The following is a 24,416-nucleotide window of genomic DNA, read 5'->3' as shown; positions in this document are numbered from 1 at the left end:
CTCAAAATGAAGGTTTTGGGATGAGTTATTTCCATGATGCCTTTCACATTTACGAAGCACAAATACAGCTTTCTGTAGCTGACCACTTAACTATTATTTCATTTGAGAACCTACAATGGGCCAGACTGTGCCAGGACATTATCTCTTTCAACCCCCACCCAATTCCATGAGGTGGAAATTATCATTACTGCTTTATGGATAAGACTCTCAGGAGTTTTCCCAAGATCATACAGCTAGTAAGTGGTAGAATTTATAATCAAACACAAGCCTACCTTCCCCCAAGGCCAATCACTTAACTGTTATGTACTCCATGGCCTTCTATTTCCTGCCATGCTGAAACAACATTCGTGTAAGTTTCAGTTGGTGAAGAAGAGTAGGCTGGCCTTTTAGAACAATGCACAGGGGAAGGACATTGCCATTACCCTGCAATCACAATTTGAAATGGTTTTATATCTAAAACATAGTACAGTAGGTAGTTTTTAAGATTCTCAGGGCCAACAATACTTGCTTTATTGTTTCTTTATATTTTTGGCTTTTAAGTTATTAATAAGCATGACTGTGAACCAATACATGGGAGGAAGCAGTGGAGGGGCTGGCAACACACAGCATGGGAAAGGGTCTGGCACAGTGCCTGCCACACAGGAGGCTCTTTTCCTGAAGCAAGTAAGTAATTACCTACATTCCGCCAGGGAATGTGTCTTGGGCATTGAGGGCAGATGTATAAAGCCCAGCCTCTGCCTTTAGGTAACTCATGATCTAATAGAAGAGATAGGTATTAAAAAAATAATGTGATGTGACTAATGCAAAGATAGAGAGTATTGACAAGGGCCAGAGCTGAGTCATAAAGGGGAGGAGGACTTGGCCAGGCTGGGGTCTCAGTCTGAGAGGAGGGGTAATGAACAGGCACCAGCTTTATCTTGAATGGAAAGGCACATTCATGGAAAGCTGATGTTATTATCAGTATTTGTAACACTGAATGCCAAGCAGTGAATAGAGGGAAAACATCAACTCTATCAAATCTTTAACAGATGAGAAATACGAATTTACTGAGAACCTATTTAGAGATTAGTGAGTTTTCACTTAATGTTGTCCATAGGAAACTTGGACATTTGGAAACTTGACTTTAAGTGAAATGACATATACCGAAACCAATTTTACCATGGGCTAATTGATACAAACAAGAGTTCAATTCCTATGGCATATTTCTGGTCACAAAAGCACCAAAAAACTTCCAAATAATGACCCCAAACACCAAATAATGAAGGTGAGCTAATATATTAAGAAAGATTAGTTAAAAACAAGGTCATGCCCTACTTATTTTAGTTCAGGCTTGAAAGTGGCTCAGGGCAAAGGTGAAACCCATGCTGGACAGGATGCCCTTCCATTGCAGGGCACAGTAGACACCCCACATTCACTCAGATGGGACAGTGCAGACACTCCAATGCATGCAGGTGCACATCTCTGGGTTGTGGGAGGAAACCGGAGTGTCCGGAGGAAAACCTTGCAGATAGGACAGAGTACACATGCCACAGACAGTGGCCCCAGCTGATTGATTTTTTCCTCATCAACGTATAAGGAAATGACATTGAACTAAATGCCATTATTCAAGGACCTGTTGTATCCATTTACCTGCCTTCTGGTTTGATCACATGGAGATCCTGAGGTGCGTGGCTATTATCACCATCATGTTATCACTGAGAGCAGTGAAGCAGTCAGGGCTCCTCAGGGAAGATTCTGAGCCAGGCCTGTTGCACTTCAGCCCAGGCCCTGCCACTCTCTTTGTCTGCAGGTTGCATTAACACTAAATGAGCTGCAGATATACGTTTGAGCAGAATGACAACTAGTTAAGTATTCATGTCAATATTTGATGAAGCTAAGGCCAACATTAAATATCACCATCACAGAATATAAAATACTCTCTCCCAATACTTACATTAACTTTCCACCTATTTCTATTCTTAACTCTTCAAAACTTTTTAATTAAAAAGTTAGTAATACATATAATTAAATAGTTTTAATACATCAATTGCTTTTGCAATCATCAAGAATCATTGTAGCATTTTGTCCCTACAATAATAGACATAGGTTTATTCTTCAACTGACTGAGAGCTCAGTTTATGAAGCTCAGACAGTACATCAAGAATATAATATCCTCTCTCTATATAAAAGCCTAATATACAAAGATAATTTTTGTATCTATTATAAACTGCCTGCAGCCCCTCCCCCCGCCGGTCTCACCCGATTGGCCCCAATTGGGGTGGGCCGGCCGGACCCCACCTGTTCACGAATTCATGCACCGGGACTCTAGTCTACTTATATTTGAAAGTAGATGTTCAGTTATTAACAAGAACTTGAAGTTTCCTTGCTTTGTCTTACCCATATTATTACCCTGGTTGAATTATATAGTAACCTACATGACACTGACAATTCCAGAGCCAACAGAATGGCCTGGGAACTTCACAGTCTGCATCCAGTTTCCCAAAGGCAGTGGCCAGAGCTGAGCTTGAACGGCAGGTGCAGGTCTCATCAGGCATGTTCCCACTAATAACCTTCTGAATTTCCCTTTAGTTGGCGAATAAGTGCAAGTGAGGCTCTCAAGCATCCTTGGTTGTCAGACCACAAGCTCCACTTGAGACTCAAAACACAGGTAAGTAAGGCTCTTCTTTGTTTGGCCTCGTTTGTTGATGATCAGATGCTTGAAGCATTTTAGCCTTAAGAGAGGTTCTTTTTAATTCCTTTTCTCATAGCCTTCAAATCTATGCTAGTGTTAAATTGATTAAAATGCTTTTATTGAGCAGTTTGTGTTTTTAAAATAAATGTTAATTGTGTTATATTTATTATTAAATCTTTGTATCTATTATAAACTATGCTATGCATATATACTTAAACACAAACACACATACACACATATAGCCTAGGTCAAATGAACATATAAAGTTTGGGAGACTATATCAATGTATGTTATGTCTCCTTAAAACAGAACTCAGAATTTCTAACTTCTATGCTTACCTGGTTTAGTCTTCTTTGGCACCAAAAACTATAATACTCAGCTTGGTGCAGATATTAATGTAAGTATATGTGAAGGATACTCTTACCAGAGACAAAATGAAGATGACAGGATTTATTGAGAATAATTGAGTCCACATCCTGCAATAACTTGTAATAAATTCCTTATCTACTCTCATGGCCTTAATTACCATTTATATTCTGACTCTCCCATCAGTCCCTTCAGCACAGATTTGTTTCCTGAACTTCAGGTACAGAATCCACGTGTGTACTGACATTTCCACTTGGATCTTCTCCTAAATTGAACTCATCTCCCCCCACCTCACCTCACCCCCAACCCCTCCCAGAGTGACCCCACTTAATAGCCTTAAAGGACATCTTCATTTTTCCCTCTTTCTTCCTCAATCCCCTCATTTCATGCTTAATTTATCCCCAAGTTCTGCACATTATTTCCCTTAGTTACTTCTGGAATCTGTCTCCTGTCCATCTGCATGGTTATTCTGGTCCAGGTCAACCCTCACCTGAATGACCTTGATAGCCTCCTCGAGACTATCTCCATTCAAGTCACTGTGGATTATGCAAATGACATGGGAGCAGATGTGTAGCATTTAAATAACTTTACTAAACATTTAGAATGTTCAACTGAACAAGATACATTCCGAGCAATCAGCAGTCTAAGTCTTCGGGCTCACTGAGGGTAGGTGTGACGCGAGCATCTGGCCCCTGGGTAGCATGAGTCTGACACACTTTCACTTCCCCGATCTCTGCTCCTTGTCCTCCCCACTCCCTGGGGTTCGGAATGGAGCTTTTCCACTGACCATCAAACCTTGGAATGACTATGCTTCAGGTACTCATTTTTTCCACGTTCAGTTTTTATTGAAATTAGCTTTGCTTCTAAATTCAGCATCAGTACTCAATTTTATTTGTGTCTGAATATACCTTTCCTTGATAATTGGTACTGATGGCAAGTAAAAATAGACATATTACCTATTCGGTACCTTACTCAGACTACATAAACTGCTTATTAGGGTTACCAACCTATTTTGGGCCAATTTTCCACCAATGTATTTTTATCCAAGCTTATTGGTGTCTAAATACACTTTGACGTGGTAGGACAATATGGAAACCACAGCGGATAATTAATGACATTATACAGTTTGGAAAGTATTTAAAAATATTTTTTAAATGATGTAACAGCAACAAAATCACTTTTTGCTATTCTATCTGTTGGTACCTAAGGTGGATAGATATTTCAAGAATGGTGAGGATTAAAAAAATTCCATTGGATAAAGCTAGTTCATTATCATAAAAATTATAGTTATATGGCATTGTTCCTGGCACTGTTCTAACTGCTATACAAATATTAACTCATTTAATCCTCACACCAATCCTCTGGAACAGGCACTGTTCTCCTCAGTGTGTGGATGAGGAAGCTGAAGAGACAGCGTAAGCTTTCCTTATGACCCAACCATCCATATATAACCCATCCTGCATCAGACACAGCTCTCTGTCGGGAGGAACAAAGCATTCCCAAACTACAAGTCTATTAGAACTCAACCAACACCTACTACAGACAGTAAATGCTTAGGAGCTGAAGGAAGGAAAACTGAATAAATGTGACCTGTTTCCTTTTCTCCCAGTGCCTTCTACCTTCCTTCCCAGTCCCAGTACTACTCCCTTAGCACATGCTCTTCTTCCAATTCACCGAGCTAATAAAATAACCCATGAGCCTATATTCAACCTCCATTGGCTCTCTTCGCTAATTCACCAATCATGATTTCTTTAATTACAACTCTGATCAAACAGTCTTCAAGTGCTCCCCATTGTGTACAGCAGGCACAGCCAACAGTCCAGGCCTGTTCCAAAACGCCCGACCTTAGGTCCAGTCTTGTCTCCACTCCTCACTCTAGATCAGCTCAAATCATGGCGATTGTCTAAGGCAGCTGTGGGCAAACTACGGCCCACGGGCCGGATTCGGCCCGTTTGAAATGAATAAAACTGAAAAAAAAAAGACTGTACCCTTTTATGTAATGATGTTTACTTTGAATTTATATTAGTTCACACAAACACTCCATCCATGCTTTTGTTCCGGCCCTCTGGTCCAGTTTAAGAACCCATTGTGGCCCTCGAGTCAAAAAGTTTGCCCACCCCTGGTCTAAGGCCTATTTTAAATGCCACCTCCTTTAAGATGGCTTTTCTCAACCCCCAATTGGAGGTGCTTTCTCTGTCTTCCTGAGCCTTTCTTGTAGCACTTGACTCTTGTCTGCTGGATTTGAAAACTTTTGGACGAAGCAGTTTCTGTGTCCAGCGCATCTTTATTGTCACTGCAACCCAAGTCTCAGTCCTGACTCTCATGCTTTGTCCAAGTGAATGTGTCCAAGGAGGTTTTGACACCACACACACACACACACACACACACACACATGTGAAACTCAGGTGTTGTTAGGTGCTGAGCTCTTTGTCCCGGATTCGGAGGGAGGGTAGTGATGACAGGAGCTCCAGGGCAGAGTGGGGTTGCACCTGAGCTGGACTCATGGTATCTGTCAGAGGATCATTAGCAACAAGGTTTCAAGAACTTTCTACTCAGTAGAAAATAATTGACTCAAGTGTTTACATAAGTCAGGAACTGATGCAAAAAGTTCTTATCCTTCCTCAAATGTCTTTTGGTTTTCCTAGGAGAAGAATTGCTGCTCTGAGGCTCAGGACCTTGTGACTCAATAGTCTTCAGAAGAGGCCCATTTGAAAGGTTGGTCTCGGTGCTGAGCTGTGTGCAGTCCTTTTCCTGAAGAGCTGTGTGAAGTCCTTAGGAGAAATCCAGTGTTTGTTGCATTATGTGGGAAGCAGAGGGGTGTTTTGGTTGAGATGGGGTGGGGGACAAAGATTGCAGTATTTGCACCCTGACTGCCATTTTCTATCTGAGAAACCTCAGTTTCCTGGTTTGTGAGTTGGGAATAGTCTTACTTCCTAAGCTTCTAAGTGGCCCCACTGAGATATTCCAAACAACATGCCTGGCACATAGTAGGTGCTCAACAGGTGCCCGTAATGGAATAGAAACTGCCTCTGGTGGTCCTACAACAGCTGTGTTAGATCAGAGGAAGTAATACATTCTTTTGCATAGACAGGTAAACCAAGCCTTAGAGAGACTCAAAGACTCAGTAACTCACCCAAAGCCATACTGCTGGTCAGTAGTAGAACGCCATCTTCTCAGGGTCTCTGGATCTAAAACCCACATTGCTTTTCTCTCCGAAGCTGCCTCCTGGTCTTCACCCAATCTTGGACCCCAAGGACTCTACCCTGCTTAAAATTTTGTTGGAATTCTTAAGAGATAGTTTTACACATGGATAGCTTCTATTATATCAGTAAGCTAGCCCAAAGGAGCAGCCCAAGAAAATGTACTTATATTACAGAAGGCTCATAGAAACTCCAATATTTATGCTCTTGTTGGGGCATAAGCCAGCTCGCTAATCTAGGGCAATGAGTCCAAGGCCTTTTTGCAGCTCAGTTTTAACAAGTACGTAGGACTTAAAATTTGTGAACCTGCATTGTTGTTGCCTTCTGGTATTAATCTCTTATCCTGTAAACAAATGTGGCTGTCCTGTCCTTGGGATTTCCAGCAATTAACAAATCATGGGGTGTGCAGGAGGTGGCAAGCGCTCCAGATTGGCCTGGGGTTGGGAATTCAGTGGCAACCGAGGCCAGCCTGGCACATGCCCTAGAGCAGAGGTCCTCAAACTTTTTAAACAGGGGGCCAGTTCACTGTCCCTCAGACATTCCACACATGCGCACTGCGGGCCCGGGAGGAGTAGGCTGCTAAGCAGGACAGGCAGCGGCGGCAAAATCACCCGGCAGGCCCGATAAATATTTTCGGCGGGCCGCATGTGGCCCGTGGGCCGTAGTTTTTTTTTTTTTTAATTTTTTTATATATATATTTTATTGAGTTTTTACAGAGAGGAAGGGAGAGAGATAGAGAGTTAGAAACATCGATGAGAGAGAAACATCGATCAGCTGCCTCCTGCACATCTCCTACTGGGGATGTGCCAGCAACCCAGGTACACGCCCTTGACCGGAATCGAACCTGGGACCTTTCAGTCCGCAGAGCCAAACCGGTTTCGGCCCGTGGGCCGTAGTTTGAGGACGCCTGCCCTAGAGCTTTGGGACCCAGCACCTCACAAGCTCCTAAGTGGCCCAGGGCCTGTCCAGTTCCTCCCAGGCCCCTGGCAACTGCTCCAGTTCAAAAAAGCCCGTTGGCTCTTAATCTTTTATTCGGATTTGTATTTATTCTGGTCATGAGGTTTTTGTCTATTGGACTGTGTATATTCTTGTAAGCTGCCTTGAATCTTTTATAGAGTAAGACTGGGTAGAAATAAATCATTACGTCATAATAAAAGTCACAAACCAATATTAGAAATGCCTTGGCCTTTGGTGTAAAGGTCACTTACTTAGGAGTCTACCACTTATCCCAGAATCTGTAACCAGTCACAGGGACAAAGACTAAAGCCCTGAGCCGGTCACACTGTTGCAGTTATGTAGGACCCTCTTTGCTGAAACAGCTTGAGGAGCCCTCTCTCTGAACTTGGTCCTGTCTGCTTCCTGACAGTCTCTTGGTCCGTCCACCATCCCTTTCTGGGTCCCCCAGTCTGTCTAGCCAAGGGGTCACCTTGGCCCCTGCAGGTGCAGGACGGGTGTTTCAGGTCCACACAATGTGGCCACTTCCAAGTTTATTTTTTCACCTTTTGTTTTCATATTAAAATGTAAGCTTAAGATATGAACTCTGGGAGCAGCCTCATGTTTTTTAAAAAATAGCTCATTCTTCACAATATTTCCTGCTAGGCTAAGATGGGGTTTTTGGCAAGAACTATTATGAGTAAAACCAACTTTGAGATAATATTGATTTTAGAAATCTGGTGGTTAGAGATTATTTCTGTGGAAAAAGTATGACTTCCAGGCCCTATGAATAAGGCATAATCCACAACGTAAATTGTGGCATATAAATCTCCTGCAATTTGTTAGAGGTTTTTTGATGCACTGAGGAAACACTCTAAAAATCTCTCTAGAAACAGTGGTATTTCACTGCTCCCACTGCATTCTTTGGAGCCGTGAGACATAAATTTGGGACACCCCAGGTCTATAGGAATGATGTAGGGCAGCAAATGGTGTGTGGGCCAGGTCAGACATGGGCCTAGAGTGAGTGGAGGTCTCCCCACTCACGACTCGCAGTCTCACTTTGATGTCGGATCGAGCTGATAGAGTGGACGGTGGCAACAGCCTCGGGAGCTGGCTGTGCTTCTGAGGGAACAAAGGGGCCTTGTCCTTTGATATGGCAAATAGTTCTGAAACATCTTGCATAAACTGAAAAAACCCAACCCCACTCTGGTAAGCATTTGGACTCCTTCAAAGGGTTTCTTTTTTTCCTCTCACATACACACATACTACATTATAAAAAATCGTGTGTGGTTTTCCTAAGGGCACAACCAACTAATTACAATTTTAAAAGCTCTGTTGAATTAACAAGAGTCATATTTTGTTTGCTTTGCAGGAAAACCGCTGGGGTTGCTGCTGTTTTGAGATTTTTTGAAAAATCAGCAGTTCTGATACCTTGACCCCTATGATGACTGGCGGCCTTGGGGATGTGGGGGCCACCGCACTTGAACTCAGAGCCTCTGGCTCCAGGAGGCCTCCCAGCGCTCTGGTCCCTGGGGCACAGGCAAGCCTCACACCCCTTCTCTTGCTTCCCCCCATACCCTATGGTAGTGCACACTTGGGAAGCTACTTCCCTGCTATCTTGAGTTTTTTATGTTTATTTCTTGATTTTAGTCATGGACTAAATGCATTATGTCTGCTACTTCTCAGTTTACTGACTATCATACCAGAGATTTCTTTTAAAACCTGGAGGATGAATTTAGAGGAAGAAAACTGCTTCCAGTTATTAAGTGATGCCTTTCAAAGGGGTGATCATATGGCCAGAAAAAATGCAAAGTCTGTTGCGCCCTTGAACACTTAGTTTCTTATTATGTTGTTTTGTTCTGAAATCAGGTGAATGCAACTGATAAATAGTTTGCTTTCTGGAACATAAGCTTTCTTTGAACCCTGAGGCATGAGGCCTCAGACTTCCTATCTTCCGTTTATTCTGCATTTCCCCCCAACTGCATCAGGTTCTCCCAAGTAGCCGATTCTATTTTAAATGAATGATACACAATTTCCCAGTGCATTGCCCGCTTTCCTCTGATTGAACATTCATCTGCGTGCAGCCCGCCTGTTTTGAGAGGTAGTGAAGGAGACATCTGTTTACGGATGGTTTTTACAAACCTTTGGAATGATGTCAACAGTGATGAGAGCTCTTCTCGTGCTGCACTTGTCAACAAGGAAAGATAGGTCTTGGGCAGCCTGTGGGAGAACAGTGCTGTGCTTTGCAATGTTGAAGAGACTGGGAAACGGTATTCAAGTAACGCAAACACTTTCGAAGCCTCATGATCTCACCTACGCGGAGTCTGACAAGGCTCAGTGGTTGAGAAGAAAGAGCATCCAGAAGTTAAAAGTGCTCATTTTTTGGACAGGGGAATGATTTCCTGGGGATCATTCTTGTTCCTGAGCTCCTGCAGCATTTCATCGTGGATGTGGAGTAAGGGACATGAGCCCAACTGCCTTCGGCACAGAAAGGCACAGAGCCGCTCAGGAATGAGCTGGCGCCGTTTCATCATGAAGAAGAGGCCATGCGGAGCCACACTAACTCCAGTTACACAGCCACCACCAAGATCACCATCAGCTTCTTAACACTTTCCTCACTTCCCACGTCCACATACCTGCTCTGCTGAGATCCGCTAGGATAATGTCTTTATTGTTGGCTGTAAATTGTTCTAGGCTCTTGCTGTCACAAAAGCAATGGAATGAACTAAGAATAACTTGGAGGCCGCATCACTGAGGGCAGTTTTAACCTGCATTGGCTTTTCGCCATTATTTCTCATATCCACCCAGTGAATCCGTATAGCATGCCAAGAACCACTATTTGAACAATGCCCTTATTTTCACATGGAAGGTAATGAAGAAGTAGAGAAAGAAGAAAATGTTTAATTTAGTTAAGGCCACATGATAATTTAGTGGTTGTGCTGGAAAATGGACCTTCCCTACCCATGGCTCCTACACCATGCTGCATTTCTCCTTTCCTTTGGCCCATGCATTTACCCAAGGTTGGCTTCCCCGGTTCCTGTTATGTGACTATGCTTAAAATGTTTAATTTAGTTTCCTTAGAAAAAAAGCCCCATGACTGAAGTGTTATATTGCTGTGCTATCTTTAGCTGATGGTATTCATAGAGTCTGGAAAAATACAAGCCAGTGCACGCATTAATACTCAGACCACAGAGCTCTGGCCTTTACTCAATGCTAAATAAGACACAAGGGTCTGATTTGAAAGCCTGCGTGGAAGGCTTTTCTGTCCTGTGGTGTCCGCTCTCTACCAGGTCTTCTGCGTGATGCGCAGTGTGCATCCGGCTCCCTGCCTTGTGTTGGCAGATAAACTTTCCCCAGGCCTTACCACACATGGAAGAGAGCTCTTAGGCCAAATTTCTTTGCAAAATTAATCCACTGATGCCACTGATGACCCTGTATTTAGTGGCTGTGATTTTTTTTTCCAGAAAAGGTTTAGAGAGGAGACTCTACTTTGAAACTGGATCTCCTTTGAATTTGTAATTAAATTTCTACATTTGCATGAGGAGGCCTCCCCAAGCCAGTAGGGCACCTTTCACAGGAGAGCTGAGGGCGGTTTGCATGGTAGAGTTGATGATCACAGTCTAGAGTTACGTGAAGGGGAGCATTTCAGCCCCCTGCTCATCCTGCTGCCGTCCTCCGCACCCTGTGAGGCTGTTCCAGCCAGAGCCCTGATGGGCAGATTGCCGATTGGAAAGGAGGCTTTGTACAGCGAAGGAGTCAACCAGCATGACCCATGGAAGCTAAGTCTGGCTAGACTGCAGCTATTGTGATAGATTTTTCCAAGAAGTCATTATGACTCGAGAGCCTGTATTTCTTCTCCACCCTCTTAATGACGTGATATGGCTTCGCTCACTTGAATTAGGCAGTTGCCATTCCTTAGTAAATGGAGGAAATTAAGCACTGATGTGGCCCTTCCCACTGCCTGGAGAGAAATAAACCTCGCAAACTGTTAAGGAAAAAGCATGTCCACATTTGTAATTTATAAGATACCATCACTTACGCAGAACCTGTTGCTATTTAAAAATCAGGGAGGACAGGCTCATGCTCCAGTTTGTAGCACAAAAATCCCTGAAATGGATTCTCACCTGAACTAACCTGGGGAATAGATTTCTAGGTTAAAATAGGATAATTCTCATGTTTGTCGAGTACCATAGGTTTCTTTTTAGTTGTTTATTTTTTGTCTGACAATATTATTTTGCTTTCTTTCCTCAAAGATGTAACTAGGCATGCTGCCATTGTCACCACATACTTTGATGTGAGCGTGTTTTGAAAGATGTGTGAATACTTACCTTTTCACCATTTTTATAAAAATCAATAAATATAGCAATTTTTTTCTTGTTTTAGAATAAAAATATGGATTTAATATTAGAAAAATGAGGGTCTTGTTCTATATTTCATTCCTTTCTTATCCTGCCTGCCCCACTACCCTATCACAGCGATTAGGCAAGGGGAGCCAGCATACATCCACATGTTTATTCAGTTGGCTGTAGGCCAGGTGAGGGAGCTTCATTTGGAAAATTCATTTGTGAAAGTGTAATGATGGGGAGACCTGGTCAGTAGACTCAGTCCACCTCTCTGTTCTCTGGCAATCCAGGTTCAGGGTGCATCACCTCATGCCTCACTTCTCCCTAGCCGCCATGCTCCCAGCCTTGTGTTTGCTCTTTTTTATTTTTTTACTTTTTTCTTTTTTTTTCTTTCTTAATTTAGAGTCAAAGTCCTTCTTCTCATACATCATCATGCTCCCTTAAAAGCCTTTTTAGGATAAAAAAATTATATTTCTCAAAGGTAAGTTACTTTCTGTCCTAAAGAAAACTTGCTGCTGGGCTTACTAGATATTCAATGCCTACGTTAATATTACTTTCTTGCATAGTATGAGTCTGCAGTTTCTCATAGAACTTCTCATATCTCAGAAGTTCTAGATATTTTTTCTAGCTCCATTTTAGTTGGGTAGTGTTTTTACAAGAAGTTTTTATATAAGTAGTTTCACCTTCCATGAAGGCTTATAACTCAACTACTACTTATTCAGAAGAGCAGGAAACATCAGATACCTGAGTTTTCATATGCTGACCTACACGTGTTTGTAGTTGACTTCGCTGGTATACGTCAGTGAGGCCTGAGGTGCACCTGTGTAGATAACAAATAAAAATGGATTCATAATGTGGTGATTGTGTATATCATGTGTATTTTTATTTCTGAATATCATTTCATTCAGCTCTATTTCATTGTCTTATAAAATGTATAACAGTCATGGAGTATGTCTTATATTGAAGAATAAACATGGACCTTATATGTCCTTTTGTTAATGAGCTCAATTATTCAAATAATTGGCAAACGCAATACAAACTCTCTCCTTTATGACAAATTCCGACATGTTAAAGCCAGTGCCATTAAGAGAACAATGTCATACTTGCAGGAACTCTAGGACCATCGCAGGAACATGGGCTGGTTCCACACAGGAAAACAGCCTCTCTATTTGAACACAATGTACCAACACAGGTTTAGGGTTTTTTTTTTTTTCTATTCATAAAAAAAAACTACTTACTGAGATATAAAGTGTATAGTGTCAGAGCAGTGTCTAATAAATTATTAAGGCAGTTATCAGTAGTTCAACCTCTTTAATCATGTACCTTAGTGAATATTTCTCAGACCCCAAAAAGTATTTGCTTCAGAAAATCTACCACTAAAACCTCCAGTGTGAAGTGACTGACCAGCAGTCACTGGCAGCTACGTTGCTCCTGCTTGGAAACGCTGCTTTGACTGGTCAGCTCCAAGGCCCGCATACCTATCTGAAGATGATGTGTGAGTCCATGAGAACATTCACATTTCAGCCCAGCAGTGACTGGCTCAGTGTCAGCAAAGTCCCTCACCCCCACCTGGTGAGAGAGTCCCACTGAAATTTCCATTGTCTCAGTTGCAGGCAGAAGGGGGCCTTCATGTTCTCATGCAAAGCAATCCTGTCCCTCTCTTTTGAACCCCAGTCTTTTCCCACCTAAACCCCCAGGTGAAGCAGGCATTGTGACTTCTCCCCCAAATCGAGGAAACCTTACTGATGCTCTGGGAGACTGTGGTATAATAAGAACTATACATTTGGTTTTTGTTCCTGGTTCCTGGCACAGAACTCCTAAATCCCTTGTAATTTCCTAAGTGGTAGAGGAGAGAGGAACATCTGTTGTTGTTCATGATCAGCCCCTTTCAATCATACCTGAGTTTCCCCAACCAAGGTGATTCTCAGAGAGTGGGGCTGGTTGCCAGAGGAACCAGCCATGTGTTTAGTGGGTTGAAGCTTTCAACTTCACCCTCCACCTTTAGGGAGGGGAACGGAGCTGGGGATTGAGTTAATCACCAATGGTCAATGATTTTATCAATCATGCCTATGTAACAGAACTGTTATGAAAAGCTTATGCAAAAGGGTTTGGGGAGTTTCTGGGTTTGTGACCAGGACACCTCCACATGCTGGAGAGTGGCTCATCCCAGGCTCCATGGGGACAGAGCACCTGTGTTCAGGCCCCTCCCAGGACCTCACCTATGTACCTTTTTCATCTGGCTGGTCATTTGTGTTCTTTATTACATCCTTTATAATAAACTGGTGATAGTAAAGTTTACCCCTGGGTTCTATGAGTCATTATAGCAAATGATTGAGCCTTAGGAGGGGGCTGTAAGGAAGCCTGGGTTTATAGTCAAATCAGACAGAGTGTGGACAACCTGGGCACCCACCACTTGATTGATGTCTAAAGTGGGGCAGTCTTGTAGGACTGAGCCCTTAACCTGTGGGGTCTGTGCTAACTCCAAGAGGTTAGTGTCAACATTGTTTAATGGGAGAAAACCACCCACCCATTTGGTGTCAGAAATGTATGAGAAGAGAATTCGTTTTCCTTTACCCTCCAGTGTTGGCACCAGGTAGATCCCAATGGACAGCTCCACCCTTTCCCAGATTCTCAAGACTAGAGCTTCAGGGCCTGGGCCTGGGAGATAAGAATCTGTCCTCTTCCTCTTGGGCCTTCTCCGGGGGTAGAGTGGAGTGGGGCGGCCTCCCTCACCATCCCCACAAAGGGAAAGCCCTGAAACCCACCTTGTCACTTCCTCTGAGCACTCCCTGTTCTGAAAGGGGCACCAACCCTGGCTCAGGACCCAGACCCATTAGGAAGATATGTGCTTCTCGATGCTCCTCCCACAGTAACTTGTTTCTATCACTCCTCACACAGGACTCCGCTAGGAGCTTGTAACCTATGTTCCCAGACACTGCTTTGGGTACATGGGGACTGATCTGTATTGAGCTGGCTCAGGACCTCAGCTACACAGCTGAGGGCCTTTGAGCCCCTCATAGCTCACTCAGTTATTTCTAGAGATGTCCAAAATAATCTTACACAAGCTCAGACGCCAGTGTGGCAGGGAGAGTGACTAGAGTGACCTCTTTGGCAGGATACCAACTGCTGCTACTCCAGCGCACCCCCACAGCAGCTGGCCCAGCCAAGGGCACTGCCTCACAGCATCCCCCAGAGGCCAGCCCTCTCAGTACCAGCCATGTGGTGTTTCCTGGAGTCCCCATCACACCAACGCTATGTGCACAGTCACATGGCCACACAGAAGTGCAGAGAACGCTCACTGCCCTGTCAACTCACGCCTCATGCTAATCACAACCATTAAGATCTCCTCATGAACCATTACCAGTTTCCAATAGGTAGAGAGAAGTGAAGCAACAGTCTCCTCCCATAACTTCACGACTAGGTGGGTTTTGGTACAATGCAATTCAGCCATGCTCAGGCTGATTGATGGGTAGCAGGTACAGGCACAGTTATACAAATGGTTGTGTGAGCCCAGTGGAGCCCCATTTGTCTGGCCTTTTAGGCCCTCTGCATGAAAGGTCACTCAAGGCAAATGTGACAATATTCTGATTGCACAATCCAGGTAACTGTGTAGTTAGATGGGGTTACAGCATCCTCTGTAAGAGGCTGAACCCAGAACCAAGTGGAATTCTCAGGTTTAGGGGCCAATCCCAAGCATATAGGTTCCTGGGCTTGCTGAATTCTTATACTGTTATGTAAGAATTATTGCATTATTATTACCATTCTATTATTATATTATACTTAAGGCCTGGTGCACGAAATTGTGCACTTGGGTGTGTGTGGGAGGTCCCTCAGCCTGGCCTGTGCCCTTTGGCAGTTTAGGAGCCCTCGGGGGATGTCTGACTGATGGCTTAGGCCTGCTCTCCCTGGCTTCTGGCTGAGCAGTGCTCCCTCCTTTGGGAGTGCACTGACCACCAGGGGGCAGCTCCTGCATTGACTATCTGCCCCCTGGTGGTCAGTGCACATCATAGGGACTGGTCATTCCACCGTTCGGTCGATTTGCATATTAGCCTTTTATTATATAGGATTCTCATTCTTTATTTATAAGTGGAAAGGTCTGTACAACATTTCTAGCCAATCCATATACTGTACACACTACTTATTTCACCAGTTTAAAAAATCATTTTCTAGTATCTATTTTGCCAATTTCAAATTCTTCTGGTTTTAAATAGAATAAGGATAGAAGAGATTGAACAAACTAGCCTCCTTATGCTAATTTTAAAAGCTACACAAACCATGGAGTATATGTTCTTGATTAGATTAATATCCTTCAAATGTTTACTAACTTCTGTGCCAGAATAGTTTAAAGTAAATCACAGACAAACTCACATGGTCAGCCCCAGCATCTCACACCATTCTTCCTAAAACAATCTCTTTCAGCTTCTGCACTTGACCCCTCATTGAGCTGGTTGAGGAACATACAGGAACGGCTACAGATCCTCCTCCTTGTCCCTCTCTTCCATGAGAATTGTCTGCTCCAAAACACACATCTCCTGGTGACATCAGGCCTGTCTGAATTCCCAAATTACTGCCTGTTCTCTTTAGTGACATCTCTGCATTGTAGAGTTAGCTAATGCTTATGAATCATCACAAGACTATTAAATAAGAATGTTTCTGTACCTCTTCACAGTCAGATTAAGCAAGTCCCTAAAGCAGGTATAGAACAGCAAAGAATCTTGCTGCTCTAGGGGACTCTAGGGCCACACTCATTTCTTCCAGAGGGATGGCCCTTCTGTGTTCACATTCTTTTTAAAACTAGGATCCTGTAACTTTCTTTGGAGAGTTGAACTAGTGATGAGCAAACACCCTTCTTAGATAACTATCTACTTTGTACCTCTCCATCCCTCATCCCCAGCTTTAGGCTGGTGAGTACTGGCTGTTACACACTTCATTCTTCACAGATTCTCCTGGATTTCATGATTGGTGTCTTGGACTTCAGTCTCTTTCTCCTTTAATCCTTCATATTGATGATAATTTTATCTTTTAAAACACAAATCTAATAACACTTTAATGTTGCAAGTTTAGACCTTTAACCTAAAATTACCCTTAAGCTCCATAGTGTCATGTTGAAGATCCTCATGTATTAGCATGGTTTACCTTACTTTTCAACATCATTCACAACATTTCCCCCAATGTCGTGACTCTAAAGATACAGAAGTTATTTCCTAGGCCTTAGCAGAATCATCATATAGCATCTCTGACCAAAGTAGGTCACATGTGGATCTCTTTTAGCAACACCACAGTTGCTAAAATTTTGAATTTAATGCTTTTAGACCATTCAGGAACTAATAAAAGGTTCAGACTATTTGTGCTGTTATTTCTCTTTTTTAAACATATTTTTATTGTTGATAGTATTACAGATATCTTCTATGTTCCCACAGCCTCTACCCACCACCCCCAGGTCTTCACTACCCTATTGCCCATGTCCATGTGCTATGCATATAAGTATATACATTTTTTGGTTTATCTCTTCTCATCCCCCCAAACCCACATCAGGGTATGCCACTCTGGCCCATGCCTCCATGCTTCGGGTCATATTTTGTTGGTAATTCATTTTGCTCATTAGATTCCATAAAGAAGTGAGATCATGTTAATTTGTCTTTCTCTGATTAGCTTAGTTCCAGGTCTTAGCATAATATTTTCCAGGTCTATCCATGCTGACCCAAAGGATAAGCGATTCCTCTCTCTCTCTCTCTCTCTCTCTCTCTCTCTCTCTCTCTCTCTCTCTCTCTCTCTCTCTTACAGCTGCAGAGTATTTCATAGTGTAAATGTCCCACAGCTTTTTTATCCTTTCATCCACTGATGGGCACTTGGGTTGTTTCCAAATCTTAGCTATTATAAATAATGTGGCTATGAACATAGGGTCTTATAAATCCAGGTTATGAACCACTGGGTCAAACAGAAGTTCCATTTTTAATTTTTTGAGGAAACTTTATACTGTTTTCCAAAGTGGCTGCACCAATCTGCATTCCCACCAACAGTGAACTAGTGGTTGACTATTTCTTCAGACTATCTGTGCTCTTATTTCTCTTTTTTTTAATTTTTAAGATTTTTTATATATATTTATATACTTACACACTTGTTGCTTGCCTGCACTTGTTGTTTGCTGATTTTTTGATGATAGCCATTCTGACAGGTGTGAGGTGATATCCCATTGTGGTTTTAATTTGCATTTCTCAGACGATTAGTGACTGAGCATTTTTTTCACATGTCTCTTGCCACTTGTATGTCCTCTTTGGAGAAATGTTTATTCAAGTCTTCTGCCCATTTTTTAATGGGATTGTTTGTCTTCCTTTTGCTGAGCTGCATGAGTACTTTATATATTTTGGATATGAACCCTTTATCAGATGTATCATTGGCAAATGTGTTCTCCCACATAATGGGTTCCCTTTTCATTTTGATGGTGGTTTCTTTTGCTGTGCAGAAGCTTTTTATTTTGATGTAGTCCAATTCATTTATTTTCTCCTTGGTTTCCTTTGCTCTAGAAGATGTATCTGTAAACATATTGTTATGAGAGACATTTGAGATTTTACTGCCTATGTTCTCCTTTAAGATTTTTATGGTTTCATGCCTTACATTTAAGTCTTTTATCCATCTTGAGTTTATACTTGTATATGGTATAAGTTGGTGGTCTAGTTTTATCTTTTTGCATGTGCTTGTCAAGTTTTCCCAGCACCATTTGTTGAAGAGACTGTCTTGACTCCATTGTATGTTCTTGCCTCCTTTGTCAAATATTAATTGACCATAATGATGTGGGTTAATTTCTGGGGTCTCTGTTCTGATCCATCGGCCTATATGCCTAGTCTTGTGCCAGTACCAGAGTGTTTTGGTTATAATGGCTTTGTGGTATAGTTTTATGTCTGGTATTGTGATTCCTCCTACTTTGTTCTTCTTTCTCAAGATTGCTGCAGCTATTCGGGGTCTTTTATGGTTCCATATAAATTTGGGGGGTATTACTATTTTAATAGGGATTGCACTGAATACATAGATTGCTTTTGGAAATATATGCATTTTAGTGATGTTAATTCTTCCAGTCCATGAACATGGTATATGCTTTCATTTGTTTGTATCTTCCTCTATTTCTTTATGCAATGTCCTAGTGTTTTCCAAGTATAGGTCTTTTACCATCTTGGTTAAATTTATTCCTATATATTTTATTTGTTTTTGTTGCAGTGGTAAATGGGATTGCTTTTTTAGTTTCTCTTTCTGAGAGGTCATTATTGGTGTATAAAAATGACATCAATTTCTGGATGTTGATTTTATATCCTTCTATGTTGCCAAATTCATTTATTAAGTTTAGTAGTTTCCTGGTGGATTATTTAGAGTTTTCTATGTACAATATCATATCATCTGTGAAAAAGATACTTTTTCTTCCTCCTTTCCAATTAGGACTCCTTTTATTTCTTCTTGTCTGATTGCTGTGGCTAGGACTTCCAGTACTATGCTCAATAAGAGTGGTTTAAGCGGACATCCTTGTCTTGCTCCTGTTCTTAAGGGAAACACTTTTAGTTGTTGCCCATTGAGGATTATGTTAGCTATAGGTTTGTCATATAAGGCTTTTATTATGTTTAGGTATATTCCCTCTATTTCCACTTTGCTGAGAGTTTTTGTCAAAAAAGGGTGCTGGAATTTTCTAATGCTTTTTCTGCATCTATTGATATGATCATGTGGTTTTTATCTTTCAATTTGTTTATGTGATGTATCACAGTTATTGATTTGTGACTATTGTACCAGCCTTGCATCTCTGGAATAAATTCCATTTGATCATGGTGTATGATATTTTTAATATATTGCTGGACCCAATTTGCTAATATTTTGTTGAATATTTTAGCATTATTGTTCATCAAAGATATTGGCCTATAATTTTCTTTCTTGGTAGTGTCTTTATCTGGTTTTGGAATTAGGATAATGCTGGCCTCATAAAAAGAGCTTGGAAGTGTGCCTTCCTCTTGAATTTTTTGGAACAGTTTGAAGAGAATAGATATTCTTCTTTGAATGTATATCCATCTGGTGCAGGACTTTTGTTTGGTGGAAGTTTTTAAATTACTGCTTCAATTTTGTCAATTGTTATTGGCCTACTCAGATTTTCTGATTCTTCCTGATTGAGTTTTGGAAGATTGTATGTTTCTAAAATTTGTCCATTTCATCCACATTGTCCAGCTTATTGGCATATAGCTGTTCATAGTATTTTCTTACAATCCTTTGTATTTCTGTGGTGTCCATTGTTATATCGCTTCTTTCATTTCTGACTTTATTTTTTTGGGTTCTTTCTTTTTGTTTCTTGATAAGTCTGGCTAGGAGTTCATCAATCTTGTTTATCTTTTCAAAAGAACAAGCTCTTAGATTTATTGATCTTTTGTACTTTTTTGTTTGTTTTCCTTTATTGTTGTTTTTTTTTAGTCTCTATGTCATTTATTTCCAATCTAATCTTTATTATTTACTTTCTTCTACGTACTCTGCGCTTTTCTTTCTGTTCTCTTTCTAATTCATTTAGTTGTTGGCTTATATAATTTGTTAGTCCTTTTTCTTGTTTCTTGAGGTAGGCCTGTAGTATGAACTTCCCTCTCAGGACTGCTTTGGTCATATTTCATAGGTTTTGGGTGGTTGTGTGTTCATTTTCATTTGTTTCTAGGAAGTTTTTCATTTCCTGCTTGATCTCATTGGTAACCATTCATTGTTTAATAATATGCTATTTAGCCTTCATGTATTTGAGTGTTTTTGAGGACTTTTATGGTAGTTGATTTTTAACTTTATGCCATTGTGATCTGAGAAGATGCTTGGTATTATATCAATCTTATTGAATTTGTATGGACTTGTTTTGCTCTAATATGTGGTCTATCTTTGAGAATGTTCCATGTGCACTTGAGAAGAATGTACATTCTGTTGCTTTTGGGTGAAATGTTCTGTAAGTATTGGTTAGATCCAGCTGATCTTGTGTGTCATTTAAGGTCTCTATTTCCTTGTTAATTTTTTGTATGAAAGATCTATCCAGTGATGTCAGCAGGATGTTAAAGTCCCCTACCATGACTGTATTGCTGTCAATATCTCTCTTAAAGTACATCGAGAGTTTTTTTTTTGTACTTGGTGCTCCTATTTTAGGTATATATATATATTTACAAGGGTTATATTTTCTTACTGAACCATTCCCTTTAGTACTATGAAGTGGCCTTTTATTTTTTAAATACATTTTCATTGATTTCAGAGAGGAAGGAGAGGGAGAGAGAGACAGAAACATCAATGATGAGAGAGAATAATTGATCGGCTGCCTCCTGCATGCCCCCTACTGGGAATCAAGTACACAATTCAGGCATGTGCCCTTGGCCAGAATCAAACCTGGGACCCTTCAGTCTGCAGGCTGACGCTCTGTCCACTGAGCCAAACCAGCTTAGGCTGAAGTGGCCTTCTTTGTCTCATGTTATGGCCCTTGTTTTGAAGTCTATTTTATCTGATACAAATATTGCTACCCCAGCTTTTTTTTCCTTTCCGTTTGCATGGAATATATTTTTTCATCCCTTCACTCTTAGTCTGTATATATCCTTTGTTCTGAGGTAGGTCTCTTATAGACAGCATATATATGGGTTATATTTTCTTATCCATTTGGTCACTCTGTGTCTTTTGACTGGAGCATTTACAGTTACTATTGATAGATATTTATTTATTGCCACATTTATTTTCTTTATGCCTATGATTCTCTCTCTCCATTTCTTCATCTTAAAATAGTCCCTTTAACATTTCTTGCATTGCTGGTTTGGTGGTAATGCACTCCTTTAATTCTTTTTTTTTTTTTTTTTTTTTGTCTGTGAAGCTTTCTATTTCACTTTCAATTTTTAATGATAGCCTTGCTGGATGCAGTAGTCTTGGATTTAGGCCCTTGCTTTTCATTACCTTGAGTACTTCATGCCACTCCCTTCAGGTCTAAAGTGTTTCTATTGAGAAGTCAGCTGACATTCTAATGGGAATTCCTTTGTAGGTAATTTTCTGTTTCTCTTTGCCTTTAAGATTCTTTCTTTATCTTTAACATTTGCCATTTTAATTATGATGTGTCTAGGTGTGGGTCTCTTTGGGTTCATCTTGATTACGTCTGTGCCTTCTGAACTTGTGTGACATTCTCCTTCACCAGGTTGGGGAAGTTTTCTGTCATTATTTCTTTAAACATTATTTCTGTTCACCCTCTTCCCCTTCTGGTATTCCTATAATGCAGGTGTTGTTATGTTTCACACTGTCCCAGATCTCCCTTAGGCTAGTCTTCTGGTTTTCAATTATTTTTTCTATTTGCTGCTCTAATTGGGTATTTATTTCTACCTTGTCTTCCAAATCCCTGATTTAATCCTTGGCTTCATCCAATCTACTGTTAATATCTTCTAGTGTGTTCTTGAAGTCATATATATCATTCTTCAGTTCTGTCTGGTTCTTGTTCATGGCCTCTATTTCCCTTTTCATGCTGTTATAATTTGCACTGAATTCCTTAAACCATTTTATAGCCATTACTTTGAACTTTATGTTTGATAGGTTGCTTGCCTCCATTTCATTTAGTTCTTTTTCTAGAGATTCATTCTTTTCTCTCATTTGGGGGTGGTTTCTTTGTCTCCCTATTTTAGCTGTCTCTTTGTATTTGTGTCTATATATTAGATAGAACTGTTATGCCTCCCAGTCTTTGTGGGCTGGCCTTATATAGAAAGTGTCTTGGGGGTCCAGTGGTGCAGTGTCTTTGTTTCCCTGAGCTGGATGCTCTAGGAATGACTCTTGTGTGCATTAGCATTATTTGAGCTCTCTTGTAATTGGGACTTGATTGTTGATGTCCCATTTGTGGGAGGGATCTCCCTGCCAACTTGCTGCCATTGAGGTTCAACCCAATTGTCATCATGCCAGCTGTTATACAGTGCTTTGGGTCTGCAATTTGTGGGGATCACTGGATTTTTCTCTGATGTTGTTGAATCTTGTCCCTTGCTGTGTCTATCCTGAGTCTCCTGGGAGCTTTTCTAGTGCAGGTGAATGTGAGTCACTTTCCTTTTCTGGCCCTGGGAAATCTGATTAAAGTCTGAGAGGTTGAAACCCCTACTAGTCCAGTGATCAGGAATTCCATAGCCCAGAGGCTGGGTCTGCCTTGAGTCTCACACCTTGATTGCCCCTGTTCTGAGCTGTACTCCCTTCCCCCATGGAGCTGGTCCTATAGGTGTCAGGTGAAAGCACTTGGGGTCCCACTGGCTTTTGCCTTGATGCCTGGTCTGGGGTGGTGTCTGCAGTGGGGATCCAAGTGCTGTTTCTGACTAATTAGATCAGGCAAAGACTCAAAGCCTCAGAGACGCACCTCTGCTCTCAGATTAATTGGATTCAGCCTTGAGTAACCTCAGGCAATCATCCACAGGTGAGGTGAGAGGTTTTCCAATAAGGTGGGGCAATTGCTTCTGCCTGGAGGCTAATTATTATTCTCAGTCTCATAATGCGCCTTAGAAACTCCACAGGTGGGAAAGGGGTTTTTCCAATAGCTTGGGTCAACTGTCTTCCCCCAGGCAAAAGTGACCTGGGTAGCAAAGGTCTGCCTTAGAAAGATAACCTCCACAGCGTGAGTAAATGACTCAGCACAGAAAACCAGGGTGTCTGCCTTCCAAGCTCTAACCCCAGGGCCTCCAACCCTGGCTTATGCTTGCTCTCCAGTTCACTCTGCACCCCCCTCCCACTCTCTGCTGGAGCCCAAGGTGATTTGCTGCACATGAAATTTTGTGATTTGGCCCTTTAAGAGGGTTCCTGCATTTCCAGCCAGATGTTAAGTGGACATATTTCTCAGTTCTGGTATTCTCTGTTAGAAATAGGGTGAGCTTGGGGATTAGACCCCAGAGTTCTCAGTGGCAAACCCCCACAGCTGAGATATCTCTCTGGAACTTCAACTGCTGTCTGTGGGAGCTGGGTCAGCCCTTTGGTGCCACTGCCTTTCCTACCAGTCACTATGTGGTATCCACTTTCCATACTTGGTTATCAGGGTTCTCTCCAGCTATTCTTCAGTGGATTATTCAGGATGGCTTTTGTTTGTATTTTAGTTGTAATTCCAGTTTGCTGCAACCTTTTGCAGCAAGGATTCAGAATATGGAGAAAGAGCTATGCGCAAATGGATATACTAGATAAGAAATATAAATTTAGAAGGCATTGGGGGAAAGCCAAGTGGAGGCCTCACCCTCTAGGGGAGTGGCTCCCTGAATCTCCGGACCCACTGCTTTTTATTTACTAGAATATACATTTTCCTTTTAGCAAACCAAACAGACATATGAAAGGTAAGGTTTGGTAAACGGTAAAAGATTATCAGGTTAAGAGATTGCCTTCAGCCACCATTGTCTCGACAGAGCAATCAGTGCATAGCTTTTAGCCCTTGCTAAAGCCCCATGGTCCATCAGCCTTCTGACGGACCTCTCACATTTATTATGCTAACTACTTGTTGGTCTTTTCCTACACATATCCCCCTTTTTTGTTTCAATAATAAATTTATAAAGGTGTATGCCATTTGCAGAACTCTGGTCCTTTTAAGATTTTTAAATTAAATGAAAAGGATTGAGTTCTTTCATGTCCTTTTAAAAATTTTTGTCAGGCATCTAAGGAACCACTTTGCAGTAGGCTCCTTTCTAGGCCAACAGTTCTTTGAGTCCCCTTCCTAATCACTGTCCCCTGTGACATGACAGCAATGATATTCAAGTTCTGGATGGTGGACAAATGGTGAACAATGACAATGCAGGTCTGAACTTCTTTGGCTTGGTCCAGGGCAACCTGCACCAATGCACAGCTGATGACTGCTAGCATGGCAAGGCATCTTTACCATCCCCCATCCCTGAACTGTTCCTCCTCTGTCTCATCCTGTCTGCAGCCACAGGTACAGAG

The 24,416-nt window shown here is 41.6% G+C and overlaps 1 protein-coding gene across 4 annotated transcripts in view; it reads left to right on the top strand.

Moving 5' to 3' along the window:
- MYLK4 (myosin light chain kinase family member 4) overlaps nt 1-24,416 on the top strand; it is a 170,848-nt gene that overhangs the window by 95,421 nt on the left and 51,011 nt on the right. For 3 of the 4 annotated variants that reach the window (XM_059688411.1, XM_059688413.1, XM_059688414.1), the window contains exons 10-12: nt 2,569-2,647; nt 5,683-5,752; nt 8,543-12,512. In XM_059688411.1, coding sequence (XP_059544394.1) covers nt 2,569-2,647; nt 5,683-5,727 — 124 coding nt within the window. In that variant the 3' untranslated portion in view covers nt 5,728-5,752; nt 8,543-12,512. Of the gene's footprint in view, nt 1-2,568; nt 2,648-5,682; nt 5,753-8,542; nt 12,513-24,416 lie in introns of those variants that run through there. The other variant, XM_059688412.1, reaches the window with a different exon arrangement.

This window comes from Myotis daubentonii, chromosome 3, assembly GCF_963259705.1.
Source record: "Myotis daubentonii chromosome 3, mMyoDau2.1, whole genome shotgun sequence".
NCBI lineage: Eukaryota > Metazoa > Chordata > Mammalia > Chiroptera > Vespertilionidae > Myotis > Myotis daubentonii.
The sequence above is the reverse complement of the archived record's forward strand: the minus strand, read 5'-3'. Positions and strand labels throughout refer to the sequence as shown.